General features: G+C 36.9%; 2 protein-coding genes across 3 annotated transcripts; one reads left to right on the forward strand and one right to left on the reverse strand.

Annotated features, from left to right (window-relative positions):
• Nucleotides 1-2,050: 2,050 nt before the first annotated feature.
• On the forward strand, nt 2,051-5,985 carry LOC136061868 (uncharacterized). The gene is made up of 4 exons (XM_065760245.1): nt 2,051-2,283; nt 2,470-2,996; nt 3,126-3,370; nt 5,740-5,985. Exons 1-4 carry the CDS (start codon nt 2,051-2,053, stop codon nt 5,983-5,985), a joined length of 1,251 nt encoding a protein of 416 aa, XP_065616317.1.
• Nucleotides 5,986-12,154: 6,169 nt separating this feature from the next.
• Nucleotides 12,155-16,697, reverse strand: LOC111986455 (uncharacterized). Of its 2 annotated transcripts, none has more exons than XM_024018090.2 (5): nt 16,120-16,697; nt 15,811-16,028; nt 15,387-15,515; nt 12,550-12,681; nt 12,155-12,461 (listed from the first exon to the last, which is right to left on the reverse strand). In XM_024018090.2, exons 1-5 carry the CDS (start codon nt 16,454-16,456, stop codon nt 12,348-12,350), a joined length of 930 nt encoding a protein of 309 aa, XP_023873858.1. In that variant the 5' UTR covers nt 16,457-16,697; the 3' UTR covers nt 12,155-12,347. The 2 variants fall into 2 exon arrangements, with proteins under 2 accessions (XP_023873858.1, XP_023873861.1); XM_024018093.2 differs by having other exon boundaries at nt 15,811-16,033; nt 16,120-16,237.
• Between the last annotated feature and the right edge of the window lie 1,238 nt (nt 16,698-17,935).

Here is a 17,935-nt window from a genome sequence, read left to right on the forward strand (position 1 = left end):
TTTACTAGGTCTTTCTCTGTGTGTGTGTTTGGCTGGTTTTATACGGTTGATATTTTCCGTAATCACTAAATATAGTGTGTTGCTTTTGCCTTGTGGTTATTGTCTGCTTTGAGTTAGTTTGATCATTTCATTCTCGTGAAGTTATATCTCATTGTCATATGATTTGTTTTGATTTAATCTGGTTTTCATTGCTTCTGTTCAAATGTTTACTACTTGTGGAAGTATGTAATTGGGAATGTGCTCTAAAGAGCTCTTGGTTGTTTAAACTGTGCTCTTTGTATAAGATATGCATTATATTGTTGATAATGTGATCTATCCTTTTCTGATCTGTGATACATCTTTTGTGATCTATCCTTTTCTGATCTGAATGGTGATAACAAACAACCTATTTCTTAACTATTGCTATTGTTTGAATTTCATCCATTGTGCTATGTCTTGTTGTGGCCTTTTCTGCTTCTTTACAGATGGCCCCATCTCCTACAAAGAAGAAGACTCCTGCTAAGAAATCTGACAAAAGGTTGAAAATGGAGCTTAACCTATTTAGGTCGGTGTAAGGTTGAAATTTATCAACCATCTTGTTGGCTTTATTCCGGGCCAATTTGCTTGTAATTTAAGCACTTAGTAACCTTGTATTTAGGTGGGATCATTGTATGGGTAGTGTGTGAGAAGATGTGAAGAAAAGCTCACGTACGTGCAAGAAGACAGAGTTTCGCGGCTAGGACTCGCGGCTTGCAAGTCGCCAAATGCTGGCACGTGAGATGCACACAGGGAAGTTGAATGGTCGTGCCAGCTGTCGCACTACAGGACAAAAGTTTCAGGCTGGCCAAATTGTTACGTCGCGACTTGAACTCGCGATTTGGACAAGCCGCGAAGTCAAGCCGCCAATCAGCCCTGTTTGGCAAAAACTGACTCTTTGTATTCCAAACACACAGCACTATATATAGACCCTTATACCCACTAAATTGAGAGAGCTTCTAGAGAGAATTTTTGTAAGAGAAACCTTAGAGAAAAACAAAGAGGCCTCATCCCTAATCTTTACCTTAGAGACTCTACAAATTCCTCTACTCTCTTCCTCTCCATTGTCACATCCTTAAGAGGCCATTGACCAAATCCTTATCTCACCACACTCACGTCTGTGAGAAGGTTCACTTGGTGCTAAGGGAAGCAGTTTGGAAGAAACTAATATACATTGGTTGATGCTATGGTCTAGTAGAGGAATCCAGGAAGTTAAAGAAGAAATAGGTTCGGCGTAACCTCGTTAGAGCAAGAAGCTTAGAGGGCTTAGATACTTAGGTAGATTAGGCTTGAAGGGTCTTCTATTGTTCATGTATCCCAACTACATTCTTTAGTGGATTATTTAACCGCTTGGAGGGCGGCAGAGAGGTTTTACGCCGAGGACTTCGGTTTCATCTTCGATAACACATTGTGTGTTGTCCGTATGTTTACATCTTTCCTTCCTTTATCTTTGCCTTATATTTACTACTGTGGATGTGTTTATATTTGGCTTAGATTGTTTATCAATTCTGTTGTAAGCTTGTTATCATGTTCCGCACATTAACTGTTTGATATAAAGCTTGAATTGGTAATTTTGTAATTGGGGGTCCAAACGTTCAAAGATGTTTTACACATTTTTAAACTTTCAATTGGTATCAGAGCGGATACACTTGTTGTGGTTTAAATACCTGAGTGTGATCCTTGACCCCTTGTTGAGATGGATAGGTCTCAATCTCTCAATATTCCATCATTTTTTTATGGTAATAATTATGCCTTCTGGAAAGTTAGAATGAGGACATTTCTATGCTCTATTGATGACACCGTGTGGGATGCGGTTGAAATAGGTTGGACCAGGCCGGAGGCTAAAAAATCCACCTAGGATAAGGCAGCTCTTGTAGCAGCCAATGCTAATAGTAAAGCATTAAATGCTATTTTTTGTGGTGTGTCTCCTGATGAATTCCACAGGATCTCTCATATGACGGTAGCCAAGGAAGCTTGGGAGATTTTGGAGACTACATATGAGGGGACTAAGAAGGTGAAGGACACAAAACTCCAAATGCTTACCACCAAGTTTGAAGAGCTCAAGATGAGTGAAGATGAATCATTTGATTCATTCTATGGGAAGTTCAACGAAATTGTTATTGCTAAGCTCAATCTTGGTGAGAAGATTGAGGATACTAGAGTGGTGAGAAAAATTTTGAGGTCCTTACCGGAGAGTTTTCGAGCAAAAGTCACAGTCACAGAAGAGAGCAAAGACTTGGATGAGATCAAAATTCAGGAGCTGATTGGGTCTCTCCAAACATATGAACTGGGACTGCCTTCCCACAAGACGAGTAAATCGCTTGCTCTCAAAACCATCACCGAAAGAATGGATGATCCTTCCAAAGAAGAATGAGTGGAGAAGGAAGTAGCGTATCTTGCGAAAAACTTACGAAAATTTCTGAAGATGAAGAACATTGGGAAACCATTCAACAGAGGGAAGTTTCCATCCTCAAGAGGTGATAGGAAAGACTTTAAGAAAAGTGAAGGGAAGGATTCTCAATCTCCTGCGAACGTTGTGTGCTTTGAGTATAATGGACATGGACACTTCAAAAAGGAATGTCCTAATTACTTGAAGTCAAAAGGAAAGGTCTATGCCACTACCTTAAGTGATACTGATTCATCAAATTCTGACTCTGAAGATAGTTGTGACGGAGAAGGAAACTACTCCGCATTCATGACCATTGCACATGTGGAATCCTCGGATGATTTGGGTTCACTTGTGAAGGAACTTGGCGAATATTCTGATTCAGAGTCTATTGGGATTGTTGAAGAATCAGAGGCTAAAAAAGAAGAAGATACATCTAGTCTTCAAAAGAATTACACCTTACTTCTTGAAAAATCAGGTGAGTACGCTAAGGTGGCAAAGGCAGATATGAAGAAAATGAAGAGAGCTGAGGAAGATTACAAAAGCTTGCTGGTCAGATACAATGAGGCAAAGTGTGAGATTGAAGCCCTTAATGGTGAGCTATCAGAAACTTACACAAAGGTGAGATTTCTTGAGCAAGGGGTAGTGTAAGCTCATGCCAAGATAGATAGGGTCTCCTCCAGGAAATTAGATGATGTTATTTCATCTCAAAAAATTGCCTCAGACAAGTCCGGGTTAGGATACACCAAAGGAAGTAGCTTGTCAGCCAAGGTCACAAAAGAAGTGAAGTTTGTGACGGCTAAGGAGACGACTGTGGATAGGTCCAGTCCTGAGAAAATTAAGGTTAAGAAGAAGAAGAATGTGGCTAATCAACGGGTGATAAATAAGTCTCGTAATCAATCAGAATCCAGATATGGAGCTAGAGGGAGATCAGTTCCAAGATCACAAAAAGGTCCTAAAACAGAATATGTTTGTCACTATTACAGATTGCAAGGACATACCAGACCCAACTGTCAAAAGCTGAGAGCAGACAACAATGCAAGTGCACCTCGATCACGAGGAAGAAGAAATGACATGAGGTATTGGGGTAATGAGCGACCAAGAAGTCAAAACAATGATCTAAGAATGATAAACGTGATGAAGATGATCGGTGCCTTCACCAATTGCCTGGAAAGCTTCACACGAAGGTTTAATAGTCCTAATTCTCGTACCCAATCCGTTAAGGATATCACCCCAAACGCACATGACGTGTGGGTGACGAAGGGTACTCATGCATAAGCATTACAACATGTCCATGCATCAATACTTCCCATGTTTGTGATTATGTTTGGTTGTGTGCTTCTTGCTAGCTTTTAGGTTGTTATTTTGTGTGTGTTTTTGTCTTTGGTTCAAATGTTTTTACATTTTTGTTATGCTTTTGATCAACCTTTTACTGCTTTTGTGTCAAAAATCCAAAAACACATAAAAAGTAGAAAATCCAAAAAGTTTGATCGGCTTTATTGAGTTTTGTCTCAAAGTATGTTTTGCCTTGTACCTTTGTACTTATGGCTTTGTGCATTTAACGAGCTTAGCTTGTCTCTCATGCACTCATATCATTGTGGAAGAAATTCTGAAATCTATGTGACTGTTGTAAATAGATCTTCAACCTTGTCATGAATAATTAGTGAATACTTTTATTGATCTTGAGACATGCAGAGACTCATGCCTATATATCTTCCCAATTTTATTTTTATGCTCAAAAGAACTCTCTAAATGTAAATCTCTAAATGAAAAGAGACATAGAGCTGCAAAAGCTTGTTGTACATACTAGTATTCGACTAGGAAAAAGGGAAAGCAACCAAAATAAAATATATGATGCCCAAAAAGCCAAAGGCTAACTCATCAATTGAAATATCTAAAATTTCAAGCATCTATCTCAAAATGAGATTCTCTTTGCTCAAAAATGCAAATGATATGTTGAATATGGAGCCAAATGAAAAGTTTCAAAGAATTGTTATCAAGTGCTTGTGGGAGGTCATATATGCATGTTTCTATAATTGAGATAGATCACATTATCTAGTGCTAGTTGTGTATGCCTTGATTGAATTGATCATTGAAGCTTCACTTTAGACTAAGGACTATCTCATTTTGATAACCACACACATCACACAAGTTTATGTTCAATGAATGTCATATTCATTTGTGTGATTATACTTGATTAAATGTGTTTTCACAAGCTCAATCTGTGTTGATCAAACACAAAAAGATTTTTGAGTGTTTTAATTTGTTTTTGGAAAGTGTTTTGTTTTAACAAAATAGTCAAAATTTTCAAAAATAGTGTTGCCCTGTTTTGGTGACTAGGTCGCGGGTAGGTCCAATCGCATACTCTAGTCGCGAAACTCACTCCGAGAGTTTTTGCGGGTCACTGGCGGGTCAGAATCCCAGTCGCGAAAAAGACTAAGAAATTTTTTCAAAATTTGTGTTTTTGCATATTTTGCGGCTCAGTGTGGCGACTTGATTCGCGGGTGGAAGGTCCAGTCGCGAGGGATACACAGAGATTTTCACGGCTTAGCTCGCAACTTCCTCGCGGGTATACCTTCCAGTCGTGAAAAACACTTAGAAGAGTTTTCAAAAATCTTTGTTTCACAGTGTTTCGCGGCTTACCCTGGCGACTTGATCCAATCACGAAAAACACGTGCTTTGCGTTTTATGGACAGTTTTAAAAATTGTTTTTCAGTTTTCCCTCGAATATCAGTGACTGTTCATTGTCTTCTTCATTTCTCTCTCTCAAACACTTCGAGTCTTACTGAAAAAGATTCCATTTTTGCATCATGTCTTCATCAAACACCAAGAAAAAGGTATGGGTTTTACTTCCTTTGCTTCATTCTTACTGTTTTGACCTTTAGTTTCTTGATTTGAATGTTGCATCTGTGTTCTGCAATATATTGTGTTCTAACATGGGTTTGCCTAAAATGTTGAGAATGGCTTTGTGTAGTGTTCTATTTTGTTGAAGATTTTATGGGCTTGAACTTTGTTTGAGGGTTTGTGTATGTTGTGTTTGGTTCTTTCTATCTTGCTCTTACTTTGGTTCTCACTATATGTGTGTGTTGTTCATATCTCTATCTTTTGAGAGACTGTGCTATTTACTATGGTTCATGAATGTGTTGTTCCATTCATATCTTGTTCATGATATTTACGTTATTTGTGTCTTTGTGTTTCACATTTCCCTATTGTCTCTAAGTTGTTACTGATTGTTTTGATTTTGTAAAATCTCTTGTCACACTGAAACTAATCACTCTGATGTTTGCTTCTGGTGGTATTGTATTTTGGTTCTTTTCTATGTGTCAACTTTGTTGCAGATAACTCGTTGTTCATCTAGAGGGAAAGGCATTGTAACTGATGAACCGTCAACTCCGGTTGCTAGACGGACACGATTATCGTCTAAGTCATCCAAGGACCCTATCATTGAGAGATTTAGGACTCCCACTGACTCAAAGACCTACACAGACATCTTCAAAGAATCCTCTCCCATTGTGGAAAGAGTTGTCAAGTTTGACACACTGAGGACAACATTTATCCCTAAGATTTTTGAAGAAAGAGATTAGGCTGATCTATTTGGAAATTTTGAGGATCCATCTGAAGAATTGGTCAAGGAATTCTTTTCAAATGCCAGATACACAGGAGTCGAGTTGAAATGCTGGGTACGAGGAAAAGAATTTTCCATAAATGCAGATTACATTGCTAAAGCTCTTCACATCACCAGACCAAAAGATGTGGATCGAACTCCATACGATGACCGGGAACTTCAAGCACAAGACATCCTTCATGTTCTTGGAACTCCTACCCCGTCCTCGACCAATATCCCAGTACTCCCTCCAAGCAAGCAAGAGCCACTCCTCCAAGAAACCTAAGAGTGAGTCATCCACACATGCATCTCCAACTGCTCAGGCTACAGCTACTCCTATTCAATCAACAGGGACTCAGTCTGTTCCTCCTGGATTTCAAATGCCCAAGCAAAGTTACTTCATCGAGAATGTGTTTCATCGGATTTCTGATCTAGAACAGCTTTTCAACTCCTTTGACAATCAAACTCAGATGCAACTCACAACTATCGGGACTCAGCTAGATGCTATACAACAGAAGCTTAACGATAGCTTTTAGCTATTCCTGACAAAAAGGGGGAGATGCACATAAAAAGGGGGAGATAGACAGGAAAATAGAAAGCATAGTGAAAGGGGGAGATTTCTTTATAACTTGATGTTTTGTGCATAGCTTTGATAATTTTTGGCTGTTTTTACTAATTTAAAACTCTGTGGTGTGGGTTGTTTATGTGGTGTATACTCATAACTCTTGAATGTGTTTACATATTAATGATGTCTAGTCATTTTATTCAGCATATGTTCTGTTTTGTGTTCTAGTTTGTACCCATGTTGCTTATGTAAGCTTTAAGGATTTGTTTATGCACTCTTGTAGGCCTTTGTGGTTTGTGTCATACTTTATGCAGCCTTTGTGCTTTGTTAAATCAGTACTTCTAACCTAATGCTATGCATTCCTTTTTAAGTACTGTCACTCTTGTGCCCGTGTTGGATTTTTCCTAGATGCACATATTTTCTGTTTTGTGCATTGGTTGAGTGTTGGTCATTCAAGTGATTTGCCTTGAGTTAGTCAACTTGAATGTCCAGATGTTCATTCCAAGTATGAATGAGCATTGTGATCACTTAGTTATAGTGATTGCATGTTTTGGTCTTGCCATGGTTTATTGCTTTACTCCATTATGCTTGATCACATTATGCTTGCTCCATTTACATTACAAGTTTTTCTGCATACAATGAACTTATTGTGTTGTTATGTTTCAGGAGTTCTTGTTCTTATGGTTCTAAAGCTTCACAGATTCTAGAGTTAGATGTGAGTGAGTTTTCCAACTGTTACCAACTCACGCATTAAGTCTAGAGTTTGTTTTAGGATTTTGTCACGGAATAGCCAAAAGGGGAGATTATAAGGTTGAAATTTATCAACCATCTTGTTGGCTTTATTCCATGTCAATTTGCTTGTAATTTAAGAACTTAGTAACCCTGTATTTAGGTGGGATCATTGTAAGGGTAGTGTGTGAGAAGATGTGAAGAAAAGTTCAAGTATGTGCAAGAAGGCAGAGTTTCGCAGCTAGGACTCGCGGCTTGCAAGCCGCCAAATGCTGGCACGTGAGATGCATACAGGGAAGCTAAAGGGTCGCGTCAGCTGTCGTACTACAGGACAAAAGTTCCAGACTGGCCAGGTCATTACGTCGTGACTTGAATTCGCGATTTGGACAAGCCGCGAAGTCAAGCCGCCAATCAACCCTGTTTGGCAAAAACTGACTCTTCCTATTTCAAACACACACCACTATATATAGACCCTTATACCCATTAAATTGAGAGAGCTTCTAGAGAGAATTTCTGTAAGAGAAACCCTAGAGAAAAACAAGATTGTCTTATCCCCAATCTTTACCTTAGAGACTCTACAAATTCCTCTACTCTCTTCCTCTCCATTGTCACATTCTTGAGAGGCCATTGACTAAATCTTTATCTCACCACACCCATGTCTGTTAGAAGATTCATTTGGTGCTAAGGGAAGCAGTTTGGAAGGAACCAATATACATTGGTTGATGCTATGATCTAGTAGCGGAATCCAAGAAGCTAAAGAAGAAATAAGTTCGGCGTAACCTCGTTAGAGCAAGAAGCTTGGAGGGCTTAGGTACTTGGGTAGATTAGGCTTAGAGGGTCTTCTGCTGTTCATGTATCCCAACTATATTCTTTAGTGGATTATTTGACCGCTTGGAGGGCGGCGAAAAGGTTTTACACCGAGGACTTCAGTTTCCTCTTCGATAACACATCGTGTGTTGTCCGTGTGTTTACATCTTTCCTTCCTTTATCTTTGCCTTATATTTATTGCTGTGGATGTGTTTATATTTGGCTTAGATTATTTATCAATTATGTTGTAAGCTTGTTATCATGTTCCGCACATTAACTGTTTGATATAAAGCTTGAATTGGTAATTTTGTAATTAGGGGTCCAAACGTTCAAACGTGTTTTACACGTTTTTGAACTTTCAGTCAGTTCAACACTTTGAGAGATATAGGGATTCTTTCTTGAAGGGAACTATCATTCAGGAAAGATTTGTTGACTTAAGGGATTTGAAGGACACCTTCATTCCAAATTGTTTTAAAGGTAGAGGTTAGGAAAAATTGTTGAGTGACCTACCTGCTATCTGTGAGCCTTTAATCAGAGAATTTTATGCAAATGCTGTGATAAGGGAGGAGGAGTTGAGTTGTTGGGTTAGAAGAAAGGAATTCACCATAGATGCACATGACATTGATGAGGTGCTAGGTCTTGAAGAATTAGAGGACTCTAACTTCATCAACTACAAGGACATGATGCTCTCTATTAAAACTGTCCAAACTCGCATTAGTGGTCAAAGAGAAGGGAGATGCCTCAACACTATAGCATTTCCAGCTGACATGAGGTGCCTAACCACCATCATGATGTTCAATTTGTACCCAGTGAGAAAACTGACTACAATTAACAATGCCAGAGCTATCTTCCTTATGGAACTTAAGGAGAAAACCTTCATTGACATCAGCTCTCACATCTTTGATACTATAGTGGATGAGACTAAAACCACTTCTAGGCCCAAGCTGATCTTTCCTAGCCATCTTATGAGGATTTTCACATTAAAAGGTGTTGAGATCCCTCAAGATATCAGCCCTATGCCTACTCCTTCAGCCATCAACAAGCTAACCATCATTAGAATTCAAGTTCGTCTCCCAGGTGATGAAGAAGAGGGTGACCAAGGAGAAGGTGATCCTATGCAAACTGAAGCAGAAGCTGCAAGAAAATCAGTTACACCCAGAAGCAGAAGCAAGAGGAGCATAGCTTCAACCTCATCAGCTGCACCTCCAGATGCACTTCAGATAATTCTGGAGAGAATTGATGGACTTAGAGAAGTTCAAAATGAGCATACTGAAAGGATGGCAGCAATTCAGGATCAGCTCAACATTCTTTCAGCCAAGTTTGACAGCCTTAACTCCCAACAGTGACTCTTTGGCCATTCTGGTCAAAAAGGGGGAGAATGTTTGAAGGGGCAGCTTTTAAGGGGGAGTGCCATTTTAAGGGGGAGCATGTTACAAACAGTGTTTTATTTTATGTTTAATGCTTTTTGATATACTATGGTTTATATGTTGTTTTTATGGTGGTTAAAAACTCATGGTCTTGTTTGTTTTTTAATCTTTGGTTTATTAGTTAATGATGTTTATTCAGTGTTTATTTACTTTTTGTACCCATGTTGCTTTTGTAAGCTTTTAGGGTTTGTTTCCTTGCTTTTGTAGGTTTTTATAATTTGTACCATACTTATGTAGCCTTTATGCTTTGTTGCCTAGTACTTCTAGCTAAATAGTATGCATTTTCTTTAAGTACTCCCACTCTTGTGCCCTAGTAGGATTTTATTCCTAGATGCATATACTTCATGTACTGTACATTGGTTGAGTGTTGGTCATTTAAGTGATTTGCTTTGTGCTTATTAGCTTGAATGCCCGGATGTTCATTCTGAGTGTGAATGAGAATTATGATCACTATCTTACAGTGATTGCTTGTTTGGTCAAGCCATGATTTATTACTTTATTCCATTTTACTTGATCACATCATGCTTGCTCCATATGCATTACAAGTTTTTTGCATACAATGAACTTATTGTGTTATTGTGTTTCAAGAGATTTTTTTTGGTCTTATGGTTCAAGAACTTCACAAATTCTAGAGTTAGGTGTGAGTGAGTTTTCCAACTGTTCCCAACTCATGCGTTAAGTCTAGAGTTTGTTGTAAGGTTTTGTCATGGAATAGCCATAGGGAGAGATTGTTAATTTTTACATGATTAAAAAACTTCTTATTTTATTTTTTTAACACCAAAAACCAAACATGGGATTTTCTATAAAAATTCCTTTGCTTTCTCAATACATAAAACCATATCTGAAATTTTATCCTAAATCTCATTCATCCTTTTAAACATGAAACCAAATCTGAAATTTTATCCTAAATCTCATTCATTCTATTAAACATAAAACCAAATTTGGAATTTTCTCATAAAATTTCTCGTTTTCAATACATAAAACCAGATTTGGAATTTCCTCATAAAATTCCTTGTTTTCAATACCTAAAATCAGATCTAGAATTATCTATAAAAATTCAGTCATCCTTTCAAAAACCATATTCAAATTTCTTTTCTCCATACCTTCATTATTTTTATCATTAAAAGATTAGATTTGAATGTTCTTCAAAAATTACTTTCCTTTTCATAAGGATTAGATCTCCTGGATGGAATAAGGTAGATCTTAGATTTTCAAGAGTATTTAGTTTTACATCTATAACTAACAAATTGCATGTTGCATCTCATAATTGCCTGCAATTTGATGGGCTTTATATATTCTTTAGCAGTTGCGGAAATAATACAATTTGAGTTTGTTCCAAATAAGCTTTTTCAAAAAAAAAAAAAAAAAAAGTTTTGTATAAACCATGCTTTCTTATTTAGTTACACCTCCCCTGCATTCTTCATTTGCTTGTTGCAGTCCTATCATTGTCAATATGGATTAGCTCTCACACTTGCCGCAATTTAACCATCTCATATAGGGATGGCAGTAGGGCGGGGTAAGGCTGAAGGATGTGATCTTTGCCCCCGCCCTGCACAATTTTGTCTTGCCCATCCCCAAACCGCCCTACATGACTGGGAAATTTTTTTTGCCCCATCCCCGCACCTTAGGGCCCCACGAAGCCCCGCAAATCTCTATTTCTTGTTAATTTGTCCTACAACTATTACAATTTTTTTAAATAAAATTAGATGTTTCATTAATAAAAATATACTTGAAATTACAAATAAATTTATCCCATTAGAAATGCTTCAAGATACAAAACCAAACACACCAATAGGTACAGTGAGTTAACTTTCATGAAAATATTTTGTTTATTTTTTAATAATACCTAATGCATTTTTCTGTCTTTAATTTTTTTTTTATAACATCTTTTTTCTTTGTCTTTATTTTTTTTATAACATCTTTTTCTCTTTCTAGAAACTAATCTAGAAGTCCTTTTTCTTTATTTTTTCTAATATATATATATATATATACCTCATAGGACAAGCTATTATGTTGTTCCAATTTGTTCATGATAGAAATAACTACACAAACATTTAGACTTGTACCTCATAATAGCCACACACAATGACACAAACACAAACATTCAAACCCGTAACTCATAAAAATAGAAAACATTCTATTATGTTTATGATGAAAACTATGTTGAGAAAGACGTTGAATGGAATTAATGATTCAATAGTAGATAAATTTGTTTCTAAAAAAAAAAAACCGTTAAAATTGGTACCTTATTTCCAACTTTGCTAGAGAGAAAAAGATGTAAAGAGCGACGTTAGGTAGAATAAAATATGCTGATGATATATTTGTTTAAATAGTAGAGTTTTAGGATATGAAAATTTTACAATTTAACCCTTATTATTGAAGGGCAAAGCGGGACAGGGCAAGACGGGTTGGATCTAAAAAGTGTAAACCCATCCCTACCCCCCCCCCCCCCCGGGGTGGTGCAGGTTTAAAATCTCGTCCCATCCCCGCCCCACCACCTCTGCGGGACAAGAGAAACTTGCACGGGGCGAAGCGGGGATGGGATGGATCAAGTGGAGCGGGGCAAAATTTCCATCAAAATTCTTGTACGTGAATGGCATGAGAACCACAGTAACCCATAATTCATCTCTTGTTAATTTTCTTTGTTTTTTTCTCTTTTTATTTGATTAATTTTCTTTAAACAATAGCATTATAAATCAAAAAATTCCCATGTGGAACGTACCTCGTTCATAACAAGTATCAAAAAAGCACCAACGACCATTACAAGAGAACTATAAGCGTGGGTATCCAATGTAACATTCAGAGTTCCATTTTCTAGACAATTTTCAATTCTTTCAACCACGCTGTATGAAGGCAACATGGATCAGGTTTTCCTTGTGCAATTGCCTTCTCTGAGATCGAGTAGAACCAACCATTCCTCCATTTGAACTACAAGCATCAAGAAAACTTAACAATGAGAAACAGATTTAAGTTCATGAATCAGACATTAATAATATCTGTAAATTGTATCTTTTACCTCTTTAATTGCCGTAGGAAAATGGGCAACAGCTCGGGAGTAAGCACATAATCTATCCTCCATAGCCTCATCAAATACTAAACCTTTCTCGACAGCTGCTGCAGAAGCGAGTTCTACTATAAGGCTAGAGACCTAAAAGCATAAATGAAGATGGTTAAGTATTGAGCTAATTCTGGTTCTTAACCCATAACCAATTTGAACTTGGCATTTCCTCCACAAGGCTATACATTCCATGCTCAATTTCACACAGTACCTCAAACTCAAAGCAAATTAAATTCATTATATTCCATTCATTGACCAACTTTGGTGCAATTGACATGAGAGATCCTTTCAAGTTTACTGTTTAATGTGATAGATTCAGGGTGAAATAGCACAATACATATTACAATTCAGTATTTTCTTTTTCCTTGCTAAATGATATTGTAATCTTGTTAAATACCCCCAAAAAGACTAGTCAAGTTATTAAAATCTCCCCTACTTAAATTCCTAACATCCTCGTTAGGGGTACACATGCTGCAGTGCCCCTGAGACCTGCCCAAAGAAATCACTAGCCATATCTATGCTTACACCCTAAAAAGATTAGTCAAATTATAGTCATGGCTATCAGAATCTCGATCTTGGATCTTAGACTCCTAAGATCCTAGGATTCTACCCCATAAAAACAATCCAAATTGGTGTAGAATATTTCATAGGGTAGGATTGACTTGGGATCCTAATCCTGAATGATTGAATGTAAAACCCACCAATCCTACTCTATAGAACCTCTCCGATCCTACCCCATAGAATCAATTTGGATTGGTATAGGATTGTTCATATAGCCTCTAAGCAACGGAATCGACACCCATTAGAGTTATTACAATTATTTGTAATTATATCTTTCTATGGTGAGATTAGGATTCTCCAACCCTAGCGATCAAGTTGTATTAAGTAGTTAGTACCTTTTATGCGTAATTTGTGTCACATTTACTTTTCTTTTCTTTTTTTTTTTTCTTTTTTCCCTTATCTTTAACATATATTATCATTACTGATGATTTCTCATTATATATTTTTATGAAAAGTAAAATCTTACGATTCAATCCAATCAACTAATCCTCTCATTGATCCTATGTAGGATTTCAATCTTGACTACTTTAGTTACAATGACTCCTTATAATCACTTATAAACCCAAGATCCACATAATACACAGCCAATATAGGACTCAGCACACACCCGCGCAACACACACTCAAACAATCCAATCAACTCCACACAATTTAGGGTATTTCAAAATTGATCATATCACTGGGAAGAGAAGCAGCAAATAAGCCCAATCCAAAGATTCCAAACCATATCAACCAGTTTAGTTGAAGGAAAACTAGAAAACCTGATTCAATTCCTACTCCTTGACAAGGGGGGAAATTAATTTCTTAAATTATGGAACCTAAATCCATCAAGATTGTTGAAAACGGAATGAATTAGATGAACTAAACAGAAAGCCCAATTTCCACTGAACCCAACCCCCTGATACCATTAAGAAGTCTTGTTTATAAAATAGGACTAATAAATTCTTCCACAAACCTATATTTAGTGTTCAGAAGGTCATCTTCCCAGTAACCAAGAAGGCTTATATAGAAATGTGAAAAACAAAACTGGCAAATGAAAGCAACCATTATGGTTTATTTGGAATAGAGTTAATTAATGGTGTTTGAGCACACAATTCTCATACACATTTCTAATGAAAATGATTAACAATTCTATTCTACTTTGGCCACACCAAAACAATCATTTTACCGCCAGTGAATGCTAAAGTCAACAATTGGATCAAATATATGTTTAAAGAAATACTGCTTCTTGCAAGACATATAATGTCAGTCATTGCAAACAAAGCAAAGACCTAGATGTTATACATAAATTATTCAAGAAATAGTTTGAGATCAGGGTTTTGTCTACTTTTGTAATCAAGTTATGTGATTACACAATTTGCTGAGTCATGCCTCATATGATCATAAGCTGATATGAATTAATTCTATCAAATCATTTTAAAGATAATAAATACAATGAGTCTTGACTCCCCATATGCGTCTCTTTTTTAATAATATCATTAGGTATAGATACACAAACCCTCTGTGATTTCCCTAAAAACATGGAGCCCACTTGAGGTTTTGAGTGTAAGTGTGTAACACTTAACCCTCATTTAGTTGTCTTATGGGTAAATAGTTAATTATGTAACACTTAAAAAAAACAAAACAAAACAAACAATCTTGTGGTATTGTTTTATGTGAAAATGCAGCACTAAATATGGACATGTGTTGTCACATGAGCAACTTACAATTCATATAAAGAGATGTTTAATGGTTTATGCATAAAACAATAACAAAGGTGGGTAGTATTACATTCAAAACTACGGTTTCATGTTTTAAGGACACACCACAGTGGGTGTTTGTATATTTTTCTCATATCATTAAATTGTTGAGCTTAGATACTACAGTCTAAGAAAAAAGAGGGCACACAATTGAACAAAGAGGTCACTGAAAAAACAAAGAAAATAAGGAATTATGTTTAAAAAATAAATTAATGGCAGATCAGGGCAAAACCCTAGTTCACTGCCTGCAGCTGTAAGGGATAGAGAGGCATAGGAAGAAGTAGATAAAGCAAGAAATCAGAATCCAAAGCCCACATTCCAACATATTCTTTATGAGGCTCCAAATCTAGTAATAGTTGCAAATGAAAATGATATGTAGCTAATTTAGTCTAACTTCATTTCTCATATTTTCAGCCCAAAAGTCTGATAGACAACTCTAATTAATTTGCAGTGGAACTTAGAGGGGGAAAAAATATTATTCACAAAGGTAACATACTTCAGAGCGGTACTCCTTCTCCACAACACCAACAGTGGCCCCTGGATGACGAGCTCCCACAAGCATGAATGCTGATATCCATATCAGCTTTTCTAACATCTGCTTTTGAAACGCTTCCTTGTCCAGAACCTAGCTTAAGTTACATTACACATTACACAAGCTTGTATTGAATAGAGTACTCTTTCTCCTGTCAGGCAATACGTACAGTAGCAAGCATAGATGTAGATGCAGTACATCAGGTTACTCAACTAAATCCAAACACATATGGTTGCATTGAACTTAAACGTCCTAACAATATTTGCATTTTCATTGGTCAATGCAACGAGGTGTCTGAATTTAATTGGAGAGCGAGTGTGTGATGTTAAAACATTAAAAAATTAATTTATGGGTGAAACTGAAAAAGGATAGTTGGGTTTGGTGTTACCTTGCAAGAAAGGGCAGCAGCATGCAACCTTGCAGCAACAACAGGGGCCCACTTGCCATAAGCTGCAGTTAGTCCTTCAGGATTGGTATCAGTCTTCCCATCCACAGGGGTTTCTCCAAGCTTTGAAACCGCAAAATAGGCTAACACTTGCTCCGCATCACTTAGACCTTTACTATTAAGCCATGGCTCCAGCATTCCATTCTGGAAAAATACCAAATCTGCGCTACATTTTGATTTGAGATTGAATGGCAAAAAAATTTAAAAAAAATAAATAAATTATATTATAATTGAAATTAAGTAAGTAGCTACCGTTCCATCTGGAGGGAGGAGTGGCTTGAAGAACGGCGTCAAGATCATCATTCCTAGTGCAGACGAAGATGGGTCCCTCGAAATCAAGAGGCACGGACTGTCCTCTCTTCACCACCAAATCCTGACCGTTGCCCATTTCCTGCAATGCCCTTCCCACTCGTCCGCTGCCCACAATTACGGCTGGGACCACTTTGGCCATGGCCATGGCCATAGTAGGAGTGCGTTTGTATCTCCAACTCCAATTAGGTATTGAAAGGTGGTGGTGAGGCCAAAGAATAAGATTACGAGAGCTAGAAGAAGAGAATGAGAGTGTTAGTGCGTTGGCCATGCCCACCATGCCTACCGCTACCTCTGTCTTCTTCTTGGAGTAAAAAGGACATAATCATGGCTTCTTTTTTCTGGGTTTTACAATTTCTTTTTGTTTATGGAGAGAGAGACACTCTGGGGTTGAGAAGATCCGATCCGATCCGAAGAGAGGAGAAAATGACAAAATGCACAAATTAGATTTGAAAGGTAGGCCACTCGTTTATAGCACACCCACAGCCACACACACCCACACCCTCTATCCCTGCGCATCTCGCCAAGGACGCAACACATCAATTTGTACGTTTTATATCATTAGTTAGATTTACCATATGTGTTTTGCACGTGCAGTTATGCTCTTTTTATTTATTTATTTATTTTTGGTTTAGTGTTATAATATTGAAATGTGATATATAAATAACAGTTTGTATTGTTTTTTTTAAGAAAGAGATAAAGTAACGTAGAATAATGTTTAAAATTGAGATAAAGATAGTATACTAAATTTTAGGCTAAATGAAGAAGATAAACGAAAAGGGATAAAACTTAGGAATAGTAAATTACTCTTTTAACTAATTTGTGTTTTTTTTTTCAAAATATTTAACTAAAAGATAGGGGTATTTTAGAGAATTTAAAAATGTATGTAATGATATTTTAGTACGCAAAATGTTACATAGAATCATGTTGTTAATAGTATTGATAAAGAATTCAAATAGTTTTTAATTAGTGTCTTCTAGGATGTATCAGGCTTTATGTTTTATTTCTCCTAAACAAAAAAATATTTTATTGTGCTTCTTCCTAAGAGTCATGTCCGACTTTGGTCATGCTAAGTTAATGTTTTAATTACTATTTTTGTTCTTCTAAGCTTAAAAGGTTGTTCTAAGCTCTATATAAGCCTTTTGGCTAAATTAAATAAAATCAGTGTATTTTCATATCAAAAAGCTTTGTGCTTCAAAAGATGGATTTCTTCTTTTAAACTCTTATCCCTTTGGTGGATTCCTTGGATGGCGAGTTTTGGTTTTGTATCTCTTTGGGTGGTGTTTCTGTATCTCATAGAGTGGTGAGTCATTTATCCCTTTTATTTATTAAGTGTTAGGTTCAAACTATCGTACCATATTACATTCCAACCATCCTCCACTCCCTTATCAGATCAACTTGGTTTGCCCCATACAATTCCGATATCAATTAGTATTTGAGTTTTGGTTCAATGGCTAGACATCATCGACATGGAAATAATGTTGAAATACCTGAGAAAGGTCATTAAGATTTTGAAATAGATGATTTAAGGAGCCAACTTCAACAACTCCAAGAGCGTTTGGAGTTTTACGAAAATGAAGGACAAGGTCCTATACATCATATTTCAAAATATGAAGTTGTTAGCAATGATGAAGAGGAGAATCCAATTCACTATGCTCATAGTCATTCCTCCGGTGGGAGCACTCCACCCCATCCTTGTCATCTTAGAAACTTACAACGATATTATGATATAAAGGTGGACATTACATAATTTGAAGGG

This window comes from Quercus suber, unplaced genomic scaffold, assembly GCF_002906115.3.
Source record: "Quercus suber isolate HL8 unplaced genomic scaffold, Cork oak 2.0 scaffold_359, whole genome shotgun sequence".
In the NCBI taxonomy this organism is placed as follows: Eukaryota; Viridiplantae; Streptophyta; class Magnoliopsida; order Fagales; family Fagaceae; genus Quercus; species Quercus suber.